General features: G+C 42.6%; 1 protein-coding gene across 4 annotated transcripts in view; it reads left to right on the top strand.

Moving 5' to 3' along the window:
* LOC125467255 (protein unc-13 homolog C-like) overlaps window positions 1-20502 on the top strand; it is a 562058-nt gene that overhangs the window by 57871 nt on the left and 483685 nt on the right. For all 4 annotated transcript variants that reach the window (XM_059639173.1, XM_059639171.1, XM_059639172.1 and 1 more), the window contains exons 3-5: window positions 2297-2396; window positions 5650-5767; window positions 15082-15205. In XM_059639173.1, the coding sequence (XP_059495156.1) occupies window positions 2392-2396; window positions 5650-5767; window positions 15082-15205 (247 nt within the window). In that variant the 5' untranslated portion in view covers window positions 2297-2391. The remainder of the gene's footprint in view (window positions 1-2296; window positions 2397-5649; window positions 5768-15081; window positions 15206-20502) is intronic.

Genomic DNA, 20502 nt, shown 5'->3' on the forward strand with positions numbered 1-20502 from the left:
TGTTCTTTGGAATTTAGAAGAATGGGGGCGGATCTTATAGAAACATATAAAATCATGAAGAGACCGGGTAAGATAGAACCCGAGAGGATGTTTCCACTGGTGGCTGAAGCCAGAACAATAGGGCACAATTTCAAAATGAGGGGTATCAGATTTAGGACTGGGATTTAGGAGGAACCTTTTCACCCAAAGGGCTGTGAATCTGTGGAATTCCCTGCTCAGTGAAGTAGGTGAGGATTCCTCATAGAATGTTTTCAATGCTAAATTAGATAATTTTTTGAACAGTAAAGGAGTTGAGGGTTATGGCGAGTGGAAGGGTAAGTGGAGCTATGGCCATGAAAAAGTCAGCCATGTTCTTATTGAATAGTGGAGCGGGCTTGAGGGGCCAGATGGTCCTGCTCCTGGTTCCTATGTTTTAATAGGAGTTGGGAGGTTATGTTGCAGCTAAACAGGACATTGGTTAGGCCACAATTGGAATACTGTGTGCAGTTCTGGCCTCCCTGCTATAAGAAGGATGTTGTGAAACGGGAAAGGATTCAAAAAAGAATTACAAGGACATTGCCAGGGATGGAGGGCTTGAGATAACAGGGAGAGGCTGTGTAGACTGCGATTATTTTCGCTGGAGTGTCGGAGGCTGAGGGCTGACCTTACAGAGGTTTATAACATCATGAGGGGCGTGGATAGGGTAAATAGAAAAGGTCTTTTCCCTGGGGTGGGGGATTCCAAATCTAAAGGGCATTGGTTTAAAGTGAGAGGACAAAGAGTTAAAAGAGACCTAAGGGGCAATCTTTTCACGCAGAAAGTGGTGAGTGTATGGAATGACAGAGCAAGTGGTGGAGGTTGGTACAATTACCACATTTAAAAGGCATCTGTAGGGGAATGTGAATAGGAAGGGCTTAGAAGGATATGGGCCAAATACTGGCAAATGGGACAGAATTAATTTAGGATATCTGGTTGGCATGAATGAGTTGGACCGAAGGGTCTATTTCTGTGCTGTATATCTCTGTGATTCAAGGTCAGGGAGCATAGGTACAAAGAAACAGATGAAAGGTCATTTACCACACTTTAACTCTGATGTTTTGTCCATATCTCAACCCATCTCTGACTCTTAAGGGAGCATCAGAGATAATGGGAACTGCAGTTGCTGGAGAATCCAAGATAATGAAATGTGAGGCTGGATGAACACAGCAGGCCCAGCAGCATCTCAGGAGCACAAAAGCTGACGTTTCGGGCCTAGACCCTTCATCAGAGAGGGGAATGGGGTGAGGGTTCTGGAATAAATAGGGAGAGAGGGGGAGGCGGACCGAAGATGGAGAGAAAAGAAGATAGGTGGAGAGAGTATAGGTGGGGAGGTAGGGAGGGGATAGGTCAGTCCAGGGAAGACGGACAGGTCAAGGAGGTGGGATGAGGTTAGTAGGTGGATGGGGGTGCGGCTTGGGGTGGGAGGTAGGGATGGGTGAGAGGAAGAACAGGTTAGGGAGGCAGAGACAGGTTGGACTGGTTTTGGGATGCAGTGGGTGGAGGGGAAGAGCTGGGCTGGTTGGGTGGTGCAGTGGGGGGAGGGGATGAACTGGGCTGGTTAAGCCTGCAGTGCCACAATGATGCCACCCGAAGGTTGCAGGAACAGCAACTCATATTCCGCCTGGGAACCCTGCAGCCTAATGGTATCAATGTGGACTTCACCAGTTTCAAAATCTCCCCTTCCCCAACTGCATCCCTAAACCAGCCCAGTTCGTCCCCTCCCCCCACTGCACCACACAACCAGCCCAGCTCTTCCCCTCTACCCACTGCATCCCAAAACCAGTCCAACCTGTCTCTGCCTCCCTAACCTGTTCTTCCTCTCACCCATCCCTTCCTCCCACCCCAAGCCGCACCTCCATCTCCTACCTACTAACCTCATCCCACCTCCTTGACCTGTCCGTCTTCCCTGGACTGACCTATCCCCTCCCTACCTCCCCACCTATACTCTCTCCTATCTTCTTTTCTCTCCATCTTCGGTCCGCCTCCCCCTCTCTCCCTATTTATTCCAGAACCCTCACCCCATTCCCCTCTCTGATGAAGGGTCTAGGCCCGAAACGTCAGCTTTTGTGCTCCTGAGATGCTGCTTGGCCTGCTGTATTCATCCAGCCTCACATTTTATTATCTTAAGGGAGCATGACTGGTTTGGTTACTTTCTTTATTTTTCATATTTGTGAACACCACAGGAGGTTTGATTGTACATTTTTAACATTCTATTTAATCAAATATGGCAGAGTAATTTTACAGTGTAGTGCAACTAATTTCTTTTTTCATTTTACAGACAAATTTAACACATATGTGGTTCTGAAGGTTCAAAATTTGAGAAGTACTACGGTGACCAGACGGGGAAATGAACCGTGCTGGGAACAAGATTACATGTTGTAAGTTAAAAATGTTTTTTATTGTTCTAACATATCTTATCACATCAACATGCAGCACACAGGTGAAGGCCTTAGTTACACTGCACTGAAGTTTCAGGTGGTATGCTATGAAAATGATTGACAAGAGTCGAGTGATGTCATGTGCCATAACTTGCATTTCTTCTGCAAGAAGCTGCTGATCATATCCACACTCACATGTAGAGTTGTAGAATCATAAGGCATGAAACCTTTGGTCCAACGAGTCCATGCTGACTATAATCCCGAATAAAGTAGTCCCACCTGCCTGTGCTCGGACCGTATCTCCCCAAACATTTCTTAGTCGTGAACTTTTCCAAATGTCTTTTGAAATTTGTGATGTAAAAATAAAAGTTGCCCCCATGCTTTTTTTTAATTTTTCTCCCATCACCTTAAAAAGTATTTGCCCTCTTGCCTTGAAATCTCCTACCCTAGGGAAAAGACACCTACCCTTCACCTTATCTATACTCCCATGATTTTATAAACTTCTATAAGATCACCCCCCAACTCCCTATGCTCCAGTGAAAAAAGTCCCAGCCTCTCCTTGTAACTCAAACCCTCCATTCCCAGCAACATCCTGGTAAATCTTTTCTGAGCCGTATCTAGCTTGATAATATCCATCCTGTAACGTGGGGACCAGACTGGATACAGTACTCCCAGAAGAAGCCTCATCGACGTCCTGTACAAGTATCACAGACTTTCCTTTGAAGTCAGTTTATGAAACTAGTGAGGCAACGTTTGCTTTTATTTAGCTGCAAAAGTTGATTATTCAAATTGATGGAGTAGCAAGAGCATCCTGCAATCTTCTTACAAAAAAAAAATCCAACCCCCTCACGTTGCAATTACACAGGACTTGGTATTGAACTTGAGCAGTATGAGACATCCTATTTAATAATCTCTCTCTCTCTGCCTTGGTTTAATGTACATGGGAATTGGATTAGAAACATTCTAGCCTTGGCCTACATTTGGGTGTGGCATTAAAACTGTAGCCTGAAGCCATCAAAATGTGCAATGTGTTTCCAGCAGTTTTTGTAAATGCTGTATAACAGATTTTTATCTGAGTGCTGGGCAGGAGATGGCCAAGTTTGGATTTTAAAAGCATACATCGGGAAAAATTCCAAAGTGTTTCTCCCAGCCTTCTTCTATAACTTCAGTAGAGTCTGTGAGACTTTGGAAAAGTGCATATGGTGTTTCCTTCACAATGGCATCTTGCAACTGCTTGCTGGTTTCATTGTTTATTTCCCGATGTGCTTCACTGTTAAATCGATTCAACATTTTAATTGTTCAACCAGCTGCCGCCAGTGGGAATTACTTGAGGGAACTGTAATTGACTGGATAGTTCACTGGCTATTCTTTACTCACTGCTGGCTTGGAAAAGGATGGGATTGAAAGAAGCATTTGGTACAGATATGGAAACAGAAAGCGCTGCAGAAACTCAGCAGTTCTGGAGCATCTGTGGAGAAACAGAGATCAGGTTTTGTATCAATATTAATCCTGTTCGGAATGTTGCCAGACCTGCTGAGGTTCTCCAGCACTTGCAGTTTTAGTTTCTGATCGAAAGCACTCCTACAGATTGTTTGTTTGTTTGTTTTGGTTTAGTGCGGTATCAACAATCATTACAGCCTGAAGTGTCTTATAAACTGTACTTGGCGAAAGATTGTGGTGGTATTGGTGGAGATAAAGAGCCAGCCATTAGTCTCTACGTGTGAAGACAGCCTTGTCTTGGCTGTGTGGCTGGTGTTGGATTTACTAGGCCACAGGATGCAAATGTTGGCTTGACAATGATGCAGAATCTGATGGAAAGTAGGTAGTTGCCAGAATTGTGGACATGGTCCTCTAATTCCAGCTTGTCGAGCATCACCAGTTTTAATCACTGTGGCATTGGGAAGCCATTCCTTCAGTTGCCTAAGCCGTAAACTCAGGAATATCCTCACCATATCTCTTCACCTCACACTCTTCCCATAAAATACCCCTTACCATTCATTTAAGCTCTTATGAGCTTACACAGACATGCTGATGAGACAGATTATGACTGCATACACTATTCAGTTTCCTTGGAAACCCTGTGGATGGTACTAAATATGATTTTATGCTCCTCAAAGCTGCTTAGTCACAGGCAACTATATTCGCTGCAATAGTTTGTTTTGACTCTGAAAAAACAAATTCTGTCTCACAGTGCATGACACTGCGACAGTGAATTCTAACAATTCCATCTCTTTGGGTAACAGAATATTGTCTCCAGCTGTTTCAGTTAGTTCACCCGTCTTGTGGTGGATGCAAGAGGAGGGTGCACACACAACGATATTGTCTGAATACTACCAAAATCCAGGAAGAATTTCAGAACTCTATCCCTATTTTATCCACGTTATTTGCTTCCAGGAATAAGTGGTGATGTATGTTAAATGTGTTTAAAATATTTGTTTCAAGGGGTTTTAATAACATTCTGATGTGCTGCAAACATTCTCTGTAATGCAGTCAGCCAGTCAGTTCAGTAAGCACTGTTGTCCAACTAAAACTTTTGCTAAGGAAACTTCTGAACCATGGAATATCGGTTAAGAGTGTGCCTCTAGGTGCTTAAATTCACTGCCACTGGAACCCTATTGTGAGCTAGGCCAATGTACACATCCCCTTTTGTGGTTCTAAAGTACTGGCTAGAGCTCCTGCCTCCGGAATGAATGCCAGTTGTCCCAGGGTGAGTAAACGAAGCTAAAACTGGCTTGAAAAGAGGTTATTCCATGTAGACAGTATCCCAGGCCCTGCCAACAGCCATGGTTTAATTATGTTTGTGCACCACTGTAACAGCACAATGCACTGTGCCATAGTCCAGGGTCCGAATACAGAAAATACTTTGCTCGGTCACTGCTTAACGTTTTGAAAAGGAGTTAAGTGCGCTAGGATTTTGAAGGATGCTGATGGATGTGTAAGGTATCTGAAAAACTAATCTGATTATTATGTAATCTTTTCATAATTTAAATTTTCCTCATTACAGCTCTTGTTAGCCATAGATATGAGAAAATTTCCCTTTGTTTCTTTTCTTTGTAGTTTTTTGGTAAAACAAAGATTATTTTGGGCTGAAGATGTTCCTTATAACAGTAAAAGACTAATTACTAACACTCAAGTATCTGTTATTTATACCTTTGTATTTTCTTTCTACTCATTGAAGGGAAACTGGTCAATTAATGACAAAATGACTTAAGTTATATCCACACAATTTAAGGAAGTTGCATTTCTCTTACAGTGAAATAAATGATTTGAGGAAGGGCCTTGTTGTTGAAGTATGGGACAAAGGTTTGATATGGGACACGCTTCTGGGAACTGTATGGATTCCACTCAAAAAAATTGAACACGCAACTGATGTAAGTTTGAATTTTATTTAATTGAGGACTGGCTTGTAGTTGAATTTTAAGATTGTGGGTTCATGTTCCATTTCAGGAATTCATAGAATCCCTACAGTATGGAAGCAGGCCATTTGGCCTATTGAGTTCACACGGACCCCCTGAAGAGCATCCCACCCAGACCGTTTTGCTACCCTATCCCTGTAACCCTGCATTTCTCATGGCTAATTCATCCAGCCTGCACATCCCTAGACATTATGGACAATTTATCATGGCCAAACCACCTAACCTGCACATCTTTGGACTGTGGAAGGAAACCCATGCAGACACAGGGCAAATATGTAAACTCCACACATACAATTGCTGGAGGGTAGAATTGAACCCAGGCCCTTAGCTCCACCTTTTTTTTGTTGCAACTTAATTTCGTGATGTAAGCTAATCGGGGCAGCAGCAGTCTTCCTGACCATCACCCTCCTGCCCGATTGAATGCCTGCTCTGCCTCCAAACTCACCAGGAGAGGGGTGTTAGGTTCTGCATAATCTGAGTTGCCAGAATTCATTTATTGCACACACAAATGGGCAAACAAAACAAGCACACGTAGATAGACCATAGTTCAACAAGCTTCTCGTGCATCTTAGAAATGTTCTTTCTGACGTTTCAAGTGTCTTTGTGGCCAAAAAGGTGAGTGTAACGACTGACTCGAAAGATGTCTTTTGCAGGTTTGTATCATGTAAATGGTGCGTACTGCTGTGTTGGTGGTGAAAGTGATAGATATTTACGTTAGCGGACGGGTGCAAGTCAAGCTTGAGAGATTTGTGCCTTCTGTACTTGAGAATTATGCACCTTGTTCTATTGTATCTGTGGTCCATAGGAGAAAGTAAAATACAACAGATGGTGAAAACTTGAAATAAAAACCAAAAGTGTTGGAGAAGTTCAGCAGGTCTGGCAGCATCTGTTGAAAGAGGAACAGGTCATGTTTTGAGTCCGATACGATTCTTCTTCAACTAAGTTTCTCCAGCAAGTTCTATTTTTAACACGAGATTCCTGCTTTCGAATAAGGAAAAATCTGCTTTGTAGCATTTGCTTGTTATCAAGTGCTCAATCAATTTTAGAGTCATAGAGACCTACAGCACAGAAAAAAGTCCCATTGGCCCATCGCATGTGCACTGGTCAAAAATCCGCACCTAACTATTCTAATCCTTTTTTCTAGCATTTGGCCCATAGCCTTGTATCACTTGGCTCGGCAAGTACACATCTAAAGACTACCTAAATGTTATGAGGGTTTCTGTTCCCACTACCCTTAGAGGCAGTGATTTCAAGAATCCCACCACCCTCTAAGTGACTTTTTTCCCCTTCTTCACTTACCCTTTAAACCTCCTACACCTTTCCTTGACTCTGTGTCCTGGGTCAATGGTCCCTTCACCAAGGGGAAAGGTTTCTTCCTGTCTAAGTAAAAACTGAAAGAACTGCAGATGCTGTAAATCAGGAGCAAAAACAAAGCTGCTGGAAAAGCTTGGTTGGTCTGAGGTTCTGAGGAAGGGTCACCGGACCCGCAGTGTTAACTCTGATTTTTTTCTTCACTGATGCTGCCAGACCTGCTGAGCTTTTCCAGCAACTTTGTTATTGTTTTTTCCTGTCTACCCTATCTATGCCCCTCATAATTTAATATATCAAATTATACATCAAAACTGTTGGTTAATCAGTTTGGAAGGCCGTCAGTCTGCATCTTGGTATGATTATTTTAGGTAACAGTTTCTAGAAATTTTAATTTTTTTTAGCATTTTCTCTAATTTATCCCAATATTTCTATCTCGAAGGTGGAGATGGTGATGTAATGGCACTGCCATTGGTTGATTAATCCAGAGGGTCCTGTCTAATGCTGCAGGTGATGGATTCAAGTCTCACCATGACAGCTGATGGCATTTGGATTCCATTCCAAGTCTTTAACTCTGAGCCAGGAGTCCCAGGTTCAGGCCCCACCAGCACCAGAGGTGTGTTGTAATGTCTTGGAATAGGGTGATTAGGGTAAAGAAAAAAAAAATCTAAAATCTGGGAATTGATTCTTTGGATCAGTAATACTGACCGTTAAACCATTACCAGGTATAATTTTGAGCAAACAAATCTGGTTCACGAATGCCTCTTGGGCCATAGCAAGTAAGGATAGCCCTACAATGACTACAGACCCACGGCAATGTGACTGATTCTTAACAGGCCTCTGAAATGGTCTTACAGGCCACTCAATTCAAGGGCAATTGGACAAGAGCAAGGAATGCTGATCCAGCCAGCAATGCCTATATCCCTTGAAAGAACAAAAAATGTTACACCGTTCTTAATCCTCCAAAGTGATGGCCTCTCAAACTGATAAACCAACAGTTTTGATGTATAATTTGATATAATTTATTATGAGGGCATAGTTAAGGTAGACAGGAAGAAAACCTTCCCCTTGGGACCATTGACCTGGGACATAGATTTAAGGAAAGGCAGAGGAGATTTAAAGGGGAAGTGAAAAAGAAAAAAAAAAGATCACTGAGGGTGGTGGGAATCTTGAACTCACTGTTTGTAAGGGTAGTAGGAACAGAAACCCTCATAACACTTAAGAAATTGTTAGAAATGTATTTCTTCTATGATTTCTACAGCTATCTGTAATGGGCAAAAACAGACCATCTATTTCTATTAAATAAAATGAATTAAAATTGGCAAGTACAATGTTGAATTAACTTATGTCTGGTTCGAAAGCTTTTTATTAAATTATCTCAGTTTAGCACTAAAATTGTATTATACAACAAAGTATGCAGCTAATGAACTACCCAGCAATTGGCTAAAAATGTATTCATTACCTGACATTTGGGTCTGATTTTAAACTTTCTGTAAGTGGATGTGCTTTCCATGAATAAATTCTCACCACTTTTGTCAGCCATCGGCTTCATTGTTAGAACACTGGCCTCTAAGCCAAAAAGTTGTGTGTTCAGGTTTCTTTTGAAAACCTGAGCACCATTTCTAGACCGTTGCTTGCAATATCATCAGAGATGCTGTCTTTCAAATGAGATTTTAAATGGCCCCATATGCTTTCTCAGATAACCTATAGCAGTATTCTGAAGAAGTGAAAGAAAATGGGAGTTATTCCTGGTATCAGGGTAAAATTTAACCCCTTGATCAACATTATTAAAGTAATTAATTTAATTGATCATTATCACATTGCTGTACATGGGAGCTCCTGGAATCCTACATTAAAGCTGTAACTACATTTCGAATGTATATCATTACTTGCAAATTAGTTAGATGTGTGACGTGTTTTATAAAGGTGACTTCTAAAAATAATCTTAGCCTTAAAATTGTCTTGAAAATATACTTTTTGGCCAACCTGTGATTCCTAAACTTCAAACATTAGCAGTACTAATTGGTGTTTGAGTAAAAGTGAAATGTAGTTCTAGAAGCAAATAATGATGAATCTGTGTGGGGTAACAAAATCTAAAATTTCATTGCTGTTTTAATGTCTGTGGAAAGTGATGATTTGGCCACTCATGACTGTGTATTGATCTATGCCAGTTTGTTTCACACAAAAATCTGTAGTATCAGCTGGTTTGCAGTATTGCCAAGAGCGATGAAAACATTTTCTTCTCACTGTGAAGAAATTAGTAAACAAGAGTCTAAAACTTACACCCCTTTTTAATTGGTCAAGTTACTAATTGTCTCGTGCAAATTTATCACAACCTCTTTGCATTTGTGCCAATTTCCCCCACTTATGAAACCAAAATACTAGTTAACACTAGCAACAGATAATGTTTCAACTTCACCGAATGATTCTGCTTATCCATGTCATTCAATATCTTTCTACTGGCTGCACACTCCTACACTTTATTTGACCTTTCGGAGGTTGATAGCTCATACTTCAGTTCTCTGCATTAAACTGTGACTGCCAACTCTTTGCTCATTCTGTTGATGCATATGTGGTTCTCATGGTATTATTTTTAAACAGATTGCCTAGACCACTTGTATTTCTGCCATTAATCAATGTTCATTTTGAGATTTGTAGGTTCAAATCACCAATCATAAACTGAGAACAAAAGTACACAGGACAGTGATTCTCCAGTCTGAGCAGAATTGCATTAACCATGATAATAAAATGTGAGGCTGGATGAACACAGCAGGCCCAGCAGCATCTCAGGCGCACAAAAGCTGACGTTTCGGGCCTAGACCCTTCATCAGAGAGGGGGTTGGGGTGAGGGTTCTGGAATAAATAGGGAGAGAAGGGAAGGCGGACCGAAGACGGAGACAAAAGAAGGTAGGTGGAGAGGAGAGTATAGGTGGGGAGGTAGGGAGGGGATAGGTCAGTCCAGGGAAGACGGACAGGTCAAGGAGGCGGGATGAGGTTAGTAGGTAGGAGATGGAGGTGCGGCTTGGGGTGGGAGGAAGCGATGGGTGAGAGGAAGAACAGGTTAGGGAGGCAGAGACAAGTTGGACTGGTTTTGGGATGCAGTGGGTGGAGGGGAAGAGCTGGGCTTGTTGTGTGGTGCAGTGGGGGGATGGGATGAACTGGGCTGGTTTTGGGATGCAGTAGGGGAAGGGGAAGGGGAGATTTTGAAGCTGGTGAAGTCCACATTGATACCATTGGGCTGCAGGGTTCCCAAGCGGAATATGAGTTGCTGTTCCTGCAGCCTTCGGTTGGCATCATTGTGGCACTGCAGGAGGCCCATGATGGACATGCCATCTAAAGAATGGGAGGGGGCGTGGAAATGGTTTGCAACTGGGAGGTGCAGTTGTTTATTGCGAACCGAGCGGAGGTGTACTGCAAAGCGGTCCCCAAGCCTCCGCTTGGTTTCCCCAATGTAGAGGAAGCCACACCGGGTACAATGGATGCAGTATACCACATTGGCAGATGTGCAGGTGAACCTCTGCTTAATGTGGCAAGTCATCTTGGGGCCTGGGATAGGGGTGAGGTGTGGGGGCAAGTGTAGCATTTCCTGCGGTTGCAGGGGAAGGTGCCGGGTGTGGTGGGGTTTGAGGGCAGTGTGGAGCGAACAAACAAGGGAGTCACGGAGAGAGTGGTCTCTCTGGAAAGCAGACAGGGGTGGGGATGGAAAAATGTCTTGGGTGGTGGGGTTGGATTGTAGATGGCGGAAGTGTCGGAGGATGATGCGTTGTACCCGGAGGTTGCTGGGGTGGTGTGTGAGAACCATGATCTCTTGTTTCTCATTGTGCACTTCGACTGTGCAACAAGCCTGCAATGATATGTTGCATCAAATGAATTATTTCTGATATATCTATTGGGTTCCTTTTGTCTCCCATCAAACACTTCAATCTAATATAACTACATAAATGGCATATCTTCTGCAGTAACTGACCTGGATTACTGAATTCATTTCAAAATAGGAAAGAAGAAATCAGTGTGTGCGAATAAAAGACAGTTTTGTGGACCATTGCTTCCCAGTCTCAATTGTTACACCTGTGGAGATACACTAGGCTATTGAGTTGTTTTTCAATTTTAAACATTTACATGTTGGAAATTTCTTTTAACAATGCCTGCTTTTGAAGATCAAAATGACATGCTACCTCTCACTCTACAAAAGGATTTATTGCACATGATTCAATGAAAAGAGCAAAAATAAAAAGCTGCCTGCTGCTTACTGCATCTTGGCCTTTGCATTGGAGTAAGACACCCTACTCTGGTGTGAAAGTAGAATATTTCTTTGTAATTCTAACTGCGATAGCTTTTTTTTATCTACCTGGTTCTCTCACTTCGTTTTTATGTTTTAGAATTCTTCTAATTGAACTGTCTTCCTTCCCAAAGCTTCAGTTTATGAGTTTTAGTTTCCCATATGATGGAAGCCTTATTCTTCTGTAACATCCTTAAGTGGATTGTAAAGAGGGTTGTTCAGCTTAGCATACTGTTGCACCAAAACTGCAGACTTGAGTGGTTAAAATTGCTAGCCACAAATAAATGCGAATATAAGTTGGGAGCAATTATACACAATATATATGCACAACTGTTACACATTTTAGGACATACTTTTCAATAATAAAATTCTCAATATATCTCCATTTTATGGGAATGGCTTTAGATTGATGAAATCTAATCTAAAGGTCGGGATAAAAGTTTGCTTCAGAACAGCAATGTTCAATCATCTTCAACTTTTCGTATTGACAGACACATTCTATCGTACAGTATACACATTCATAATTAACAATGTAGACCTATGGTTGGGAACTGAATATGGGAACCGCATGCTAATGGATGTCTGATGTTTTGAAAAGATAGGAATCTAGGAAATGGTTGTGGGATAGTTTTGTTTGTTAAGAATGTTGTTGTTACATTCGTGAGAGCTGCCTTTAACTCAGAAAAAATGTAGAATCAGTTTGTGCGTAGATAAAGAATAGGACAGAGAGGAGGTTACAATGGGAGCAATTTTGGGTCCTCTAACAAAATAGCTACATGATATTCCTGAACCAATTTTTCAATGGTAGTGCAAAAACATAATTTGCTGGAGAAACTCAGCATCTGTGGAGAGACAGGAGCATTAATGTTTCGAGTCCAGTAACCCTTCTTCAGAATGAGTTCTGAAGAAGGGCCACTGGACTTAATGTTAATTCTGCTTTCTTTCTCCTGATGCTGCCAGACTTACTGAGTTTCTCCAGCAATTTCTGCTTTTGTTTCAGATCTTCAGCATTTGCAGTTCTTTGTTTCATTTTAGCACTCAAATATAGTCATGTGTACAGGATTAAATTACCATTTTTGTTATCTCAATTGATTTTGTAAAGCATACATTGGAACTGGTAGCTTTTGTTGCATTAAAGGAACATACTGCTAAATTGATGCAACTTTGATATTAAAGGTTACAACGGTAAGTTTTTAGGCTAGAGAATCTCCATCAGTTCATTGTAACTTTTCGCATGTTGTAGAATATATATCACTTGTAACATCTTTAGGATGGCATAAAGACCCTTATTCTACAAATGTTTACATTTGAGAAAATGCATACGTAACAGATTGAAGTACAGATTGGGAGCAATTGTTCCACAGAAAGGGCACAACAGACATGTGGAGACTGTTTAAGGAGCAGTCGTAGCGAGTGATGCATAAATTTGTTCCTCTGAGACAGGTAAGAAGGCATAAGATTAAGGAGCCTTGGATGACGGGAACAGAGGAGCTTCTTGTCAAAAAGAAAAAGGCAGCTTACGTAAGGTGGAGGAAGCAAGGCTTTAGCACAGCTTTAGAGGATTACAGGCTTGCTCAGAAGGAGCTCAGAAGTGGACTGAGGAGGGCCAGGAGGGGCCACGAAAAAGGCTTGGCAGGAAGGATTAGGGAGAACCCGAAGGCATTTTACTCATACGTGAGGAATAAGAGAATGATCAGGGAGAAGGTAGGGCCAGTCAGTGATAGCGTAGGGAATTTGTGCGTGGAGTCTGAGCAGATAGGGGAAGCCCTAAATGAGTTTTTTTCTTCGGTTTTCACTAAGGAAAGGGACCTTGTTGTGAATGAGAACTTTGAGGTGCAGGAAAACAGGCTTGAACAGATCGAGATTGAGGAAGTTGATGTGCTGGAAGTTTTAGCAAACATTAAGATTGATAAGTCCCCAGGGCCAGACCAGATTTATCCTAGGTTGCTCCGGGAAGCGAGAAAGGAGGTTGATAAGCCGCTGGCAAAGATCTTTGCTTCCTTGCTGTCCACGGGAGTCATACCGGAAGATTGGAGGGAGGCAAATATTGATCCTCTTTTCAAGAAAGGGAATGGGGAAATCCCTGGAAATTACAGACCAGTCAATCTTACGTCTGCGGTCAGCAAGGTTTTGGAAATAATTCTGAGGGATAGGATTTATGACTATTTGGAAAAGCATAGCGTGATTAATGGGAGTCAGCATGGCTTTGTGAGGGGCAGGTCATGCCTCACAAATCTTATTGAGTTCTTTGAGGAGGTCACGAGACAGGTTGATGAGGGTCAAGCAGTGGATGTGGTGTACATGGACTTCAGCAAGGCATTTGATAAGGTTCCCCACAGCAGGCTCATTCATAAAGTCAGGAGGTATTGGATACAGGGTGATTTGGCTGTCTGGATTCAGAATTGGTTGGCTGACAGGAGGCAGAGAGTGGTTGTAGATGGTAAGTATTCTGCCTGGAGGTCAGTGCTGAGTGGTATCCCACAGGGCTCTGGTCTTGGGCCTCTGGTCTTTGAAGTTTTTATAACTGGCTTGGATGAGGAGGTTGAGGGGATGGGTTAGTATGTTTGCTGATGACACAAAGGTTGGAGGTGCCATTGATAGTATCGAGGGCTGTTGCAGGTTTTAGCGAGACATTGACAGTATGCAGAGCTGGGCTGAGAAATGGCAGATGGAGTTCAACCTGGAGAAATGCGAAGTGATGCATTTTGGAAGGTCGAACTTCAATGCTGAATATAGGATTAAAGGCAGGATTCTCGGCAGTGTGGAGGAACAGCGGGATCTTGGTGTTCAAGTGCATAGCTCCCTCAAAGTTGCCACCCAAGTGGATAAGGTTGTTAAGAAAGCATATGATGTTTTGGCTTTCATTAACAGGGGGATTGAGTTTAAGAGCCGCGAGGTTATGCTGCAGGTCTACAAAACCCTGGTGAGACCACACTTGGAATATTGCGTTCAGTTCTGGTCGCCTTATTATAGGAAAGATGTGGAGGCATTGGAGAGGGTGCAAAGGAGGTTTACCTGGATGCTGCCTGGACTGGCGATCTTGTCTTACGAGGAGAGGTTGACTGAGCTCAGACTTTTCTCTCTGGAGAGAAGGAGGAAGAGAGGTGACCTGATCGAGGTGTACAAGGTAATGAGAGGCATGGATAGAGTCGATAGCCAGAGACTTTTCCCCAGGGCAGGATTGACTGCCATGAGGGGTCACAGTTTTAGGGTGTTAGGAGGAAGGTATAGAGGAGACATCAGAGGGAGGTTCTTCACCCAGAGAGTTGTGAGCGCATGGAATAGTTTGCCAGTGGTAGTTGTGGAAGCAGAGTCATTAGTGACATTTAAGCGACTGCTGGACATGCACATGGACAACAGTGAATTGAGGGGAATGTAGGTTAGGTTATTTTATTTTTGGATTAGGTTTATTCCACGGCACAACATCATGGGCCAAAGGGCCTGTACTGTGTTGTACTTTTCTATGTTCTACGTTCTATGTTCTATGCTCTAACACTGCCACTGAGTCACTTTGAATGCCTCTAGCATTTTATATATCTAATTCCTTGTGATTTTCCTACGTAAAGAGTTTTCAAAGCAAAGTTTGCAATTAATCAGAGATAGTAGGAACTGCAGATGCTGGAGAATCTTGTTATTTACAATTAATCAGTTGATTTGTGAAATTGTGTGTATATTTTGTTAGGAAGGACCTGGGACCTGGTGGATTTTGAATTCTGAAGTTCTTACAAAAGGAGACGAAATATGTGGTGCAAAAAGTCCAACGCCCCATAAAATCTTATTGGATACCTACTTTGAACTACCTGCTGGTGAGTGAAGAATATTCTTTTCGTTCTTAATATTTGATGTCAATGAACTTGGGCTAACTCGGGTTGTTGTAGCTAACATGAAGGGTGGCGATGTTAATAAACTTGCAAAGTGGACATGTAACTGGCAAACAAACTTCAGTATAGGTGAGTGATAATGGGAACTGCAGATGCTGGAGAATCCGAGATAACAAAGTGTGGAGCTAGATGAACACAGCAGGCCAAGCAGCATCTCAGGAGCACAAAAGCTGACGTTGCGGGCTTAGACCCTTCATCAGAGGGGGGGATGGGTAGAGGGTTCTGGAATAAATAGGGAGAGAGGGGGAGGCGGACCGAAGATGGTGAGAAAAGAAGATAGGTGGAGAGGAGAGTATAGGTGGGGAGGTAGGGAGGGGATAGGTCAGTCCAGGGAAGACGGACTGGTCAAGGAGGTGGGATGAGGTTAGTAGGTTGGAAATGGAGGTGCGACTTGAGGTGGGAGGAAGGGATGGGTGAGAGGAAGAACAGGTTAGGGAAGCGGAGGCAGGCTGGGCTGGTTTTATGATGCAGTGGGGGGAGGGGACGAACTGGGCTGGTTTTGTGATGCACTGGGGGAAGGGGAGATTTTGAAGCTGGTGAAGTCCACATTGATGCCATTGGGCTGCAGGGTTCCCAAGCAGAATACGAGTTGCTGTTCCTGCAACCTTCGGGTGGCATCATTGTAGCACTGCAGGAGGCCCATGATGGACATGTCGTCTGAGGAATAGGAGGGGGAGTTAAAATGGTTCGCGACTGGGAGGTGCAGTTGTTTATTGTGAACTGAGCGTAGGTGTTCTGCAAAGCGGTCCCCAAGTATGTTTACAATGTTATATTTCAGGAGGATGAATGAAGAAGTTATTTATTTGATATCAGGAGTCCACATTAGATAGAAAAATAAATGCACAAATGGGTAGACCTTCACAAATCACTTCAAGTAATGATGCATCTCACTTGGTGGTCTGTAAACCAAAAAGCCAAATCGTGCATGGATTTTTTTTCCAGTGAGATGTTATTGAAAAGTTAAATTAGTCCTGTTGAACTTGTATTGAACGTTGGTTTGCTCATATTTGGAGTATTGCACAAAGTTCTCATCTTCATGTAATAAGATGGGCATGGAGACATTGGAGTAAGTGGGAAAAGATTCCCAAAAGCCTGAGATGTGACCTGACCAAGATCTTTAAGGTAATGAAAGAGAGAAGCTGTATGATTCACATGCCCCTGTCAGCACAAAAGCATCATGTGTAGATATGTGTCTGTCCCTGTATGCAATGCCAGAAATATGCAAGTTATAAATCTGTGTCAGTTGCAAAGTAAAGTGTTGAAGGTCTGAGGTGATGGCAGTATTCATCCAAAAGCAGGCATGAGGATGATCTGAAGCTGGTGATTTGGCTGTTGAAGGGTTGAGAAGGATGGTAACCATGGACAATGTAGGGACATTATTCAGAAGAAGCAGTTGTATGCTGGCGCGGGCAGGCATTAAGTGTGCTGCAGCCCCGTAAGGTACCTGTTGTTCCTTAACTCTCAGGAGCTTGCGCTCTCTAGTTTGGTGGAGAAGAGGAGATTTGTAATTGGGAGGTAAATAAGGTAAGTTGTGGTGTTAATGAGGTGCAAATGCGTAGAAATAAAAGAGCCACCACTCAAAGGTGAGATTCTGACTTAATCTTTAAGTTTTGAAAGGAAAATTGGGGGAAATAAGAAATTGACGTAAAAAATCAGATTTTTCTTTATTGTTCACACCCAGTTTGTTGTTGTACTTGCCATTACTACCGTGGGACCAAGGAGGAGAAAATTCTGCCCAGGACCTTTGAACAAACCTTGTGAACGCCTGAATGGCTTGCCGTGACACCATTTTGGAATCTTGGCTCTTTAAATCTAATGTCACTTAGCAACTTTGATTTGCCACTCTGCATATCATGTGTATATGAATAAAAACTCAAAGAACCGTGGATGCTGTAAGTCAGGAACAAAAACATCAATTGCAGGAAAAGCTCAGCAGGTTTGGCAGCATCTGCGAACAGAAATCAGTGTGAACGTTTTGGGTCAAGTGACCCTTCCTCAATGCTGCCATACCTGCTGAGCTTTTCTAGAAAGTTCTGTTTTTGGTTCTGCATCTCTCTCAGCTGTTCTGTTACAAATTGATTTTGCAGCCCATGATGATTAAAGCAAACAAGGAGGATTCTCTAGAATGCTGAAACACGTTGAAATTTAAATTTTACATAGCACCCCAGAACATGAACATTTTGGATGGTTATCTGAACTCCCTTTCTTTGCTATTCCAGCAGAAGTGCTAACTCATTTAAAAATGCATGAGTTTATGCATGCACCAGTGTAACCTTGCTGTTTCAGCAAACTGAAATTGCGTTTGTATGTTCCTTTCTGAGTAAGTGGAATTTAATGATCAAGACCTCTTTGAGAATGATCAAGTAATTTGAGGAAGCTGAGAGGAGAGAGATAAGAGGAAGCTTTTCACTTTTGATTCATCCAGTACTTGGCTGGGGTGCAGGTCAGGCAATTATTAAATTCCCAGCCTGCAATATTTTATGTATTAATTTAATTGGTTAGAAAATCACAGACTGAAGTTTTTGAGAAGATTTTGTAGCTCGGGCTCTGGATGAGGTGGTAGACATTCTCGCCGAGCCAATGGATTTGGTGGCAAATGTCTCATCATGCTGCTAGGTAACATTGTCAGTGTGCCTCTCGTGAAGCTTTGGTGTTCTGTCCTGACTGAACCGAGGGCAGAAGGGAGACAGGGGGTGCAGTGGGGCGGGGGGGGGTGGGAATGCAGTGGGGGTGGGGATTTGGGGTGTGCGGTGGGATGGGGGGGCACGGTGGAGCAGAGGAGGGGGATTGGGGGTACAGTGGGGAGGGGGGTTGGGGTTGCGATGGGGCGGGGTGGGGGGTTCCCCTCAGACCCATTGTCTCACCACCGGGCACACCAACATATAGACTTGCGAAAAAACTACAGCAGAAATTGAAGTACTCATTTGACAAGATTACCCACTTCAGCCACTCTTCCCAAGAATTCCTCTACATCATCAAGGACACCAGAATAGAAGACACCGAGATGATGATATGCTTCAACGTAACAGCACTATTTACATCCATAAACATTGACCTAGCCAAAGAGACAATTGCCATACTGCTGGACGATTCAGGAAAGCAGGCATCCCACATCAAGGAGGACAGTCCCCTGAAACTGCTGGATCTGTGTCTCACAACCCACTGCACCTTCAACAACAGCATATTCAAACAAATCAATGGAATCCCTTATGTCAGGACTGATCGCAGAAGTGGTAATGCAAAGGTTAAAATGAACAGTGCTCCCCACTATACAACCCAAACAACGTAGATGACACCTTCATGATTATCAAATGTACAAAACTAGAAGAAACCCATGAATACATAAACAGCATCCTCACCGGGATAAAATTCACAAAAGAAGAAGAGAACAATAACTGACTACCCTTCCCAGATAATAGTAGAACGTAAGAACAACAGGGAACTCCAGACTAGTGTATACAGAAAGACCACATGTATGGGCCGGATACTTAGTTACACCAACAACCACCCCAACACCCATAAACCAGGCTAAACCAGGATATTATTCAAATGAGCCACAACACACTACAGCAACCTGGAATTTTGCAAAGCAGAACAGGAGCACTTATATGGCATTTTTAAAAGGAATAGATAGCTAAAAAGCACAATCTTCTGTTACCTCTGCGATAGACCACAATAAGATGACACAACATGGCCAGATACATTAGCCACCCTACCATACATTGGAGACGTACCAGAGATGACCTCAAGACTTCTCAGACCCCTAGTTACACTTGATCACTTGATTATGAAATTTGAAACTTGAACATGCTTTTGTCAAGTGTAGGATTTCTTTTTTAAAAACTAAGCATGCATGAACTATTATACTTAACGTTTTAGATTACTTTTAAATTATTACCATTTTGGCAAGGGCAACTGTTTTAGGATTCAGCAACCCTGAGATTTCTCATTCATGACTCAAAAAAAATTCAATTATGTTTTTATACATTTAGGTTTATGTTGATAACTTCACTCATTCAGTCATGCCAGTTAGTCCTGAAAACATTGGAGTGCTTTAATTTTAGAGGAGGTTCTCAAACTTTCCTAAATCTAATGATACAAGGACTCTGTTTGACTTGAACCAGTGTTCATGTCTTTTCAGAGATAATAGGGACTGCGGATGCTGGAGAATCTGAGATAACAAGGTGTAGAGCTCTATGAACACAGCAGGCCTAGCAGCATCATAGGAGCAGGAGAGCTGACGTTTTGGGCCTACTTCATGTCTTTTCAATTATCTCTCTGAAGATGATCTGAGCATACAGTTGTTAAAGGACGCATATAAATAAGGCACTTCAAATCTCAGTAAGATGACCGTACCTGACAGAAGTTCCTCTTTATTTAATCAGGACATGTAGGGACTGCTGGCAAACCCACATTTATTGTTCAAACCTCATTGCCTTTGAGAACGTGGTGGCAGGATGCCGTCATGAAACTATGCTATAGGTACACTCATTGTTAGGAAAGGAGCTGCAGAATTTGATAGTGTTATAATTCCAAGTCTGGATCATACTTGACTTGAGCGAAGCTGTCAAGTCATACCATTCCTGGCTGTCTCTTGACAGATGTTGGTTCTCGTGTTTGGATGGTGTTGTTGAAGAAACCTTGGTGAGTTGTGGCACCTTGCAGATGGCTACACCCTGCTGCCCCTATGCATTGGTGGTGGAGGTACTAAATGTTGCAGGTGCTGGAATGGGCTGCTACACAAGTGGGCAATTTTGGATGGCGTAGAGCTTTTTGACTGTTATTGAAGCTGCGCTTATCCAGTCAAGTAGGGGGTATTCTGTCATGTCCCTGACTCGGATAGTAGACTGGCTTTGTGAAGTCAAAAAGTAAATTATATGCTGCAGAATACTCAGAATCTGATCTGTTCTTGTAGCTGTAGTATTTATATGGTTTATCATGTTAATTCTTTGAGCATTGGTGATCCACTTGACAGTGGGGCATTTCAGTAAGGCTAATGCCACTAAACGTTGAGGAGAGGTCATTCAAATGACACTTGTTGGATTTGTTCGTTACCCGGCACTTCTATGACACACATATTCTTCTTTGATAAATCCAAGTCTACAATACCATCCAAGTCCTGGATAGGGACTGCTTCTGTATCTGAGGAGTTGTGAATGGAATTGAACATTCTGCCATCTTCACTGACATCTGCACTTCTGACATTTCTATACTAATAATTT

This window comes from Stegostoma tigrinum, chromosome 33 (assembly GCF_030684315.1).
Source record: "Stegostoma tigrinum isolate sSteTig4 chromosome 33, sSteTig4.hap1, whole genome shotgun sequence".
NCBI lineage: Eukaryota > Metazoa > Chordata > Chondrichthyes > Orectolobiformes > Stegostomatidae > Stegostoma > Stegostoma tigrinum.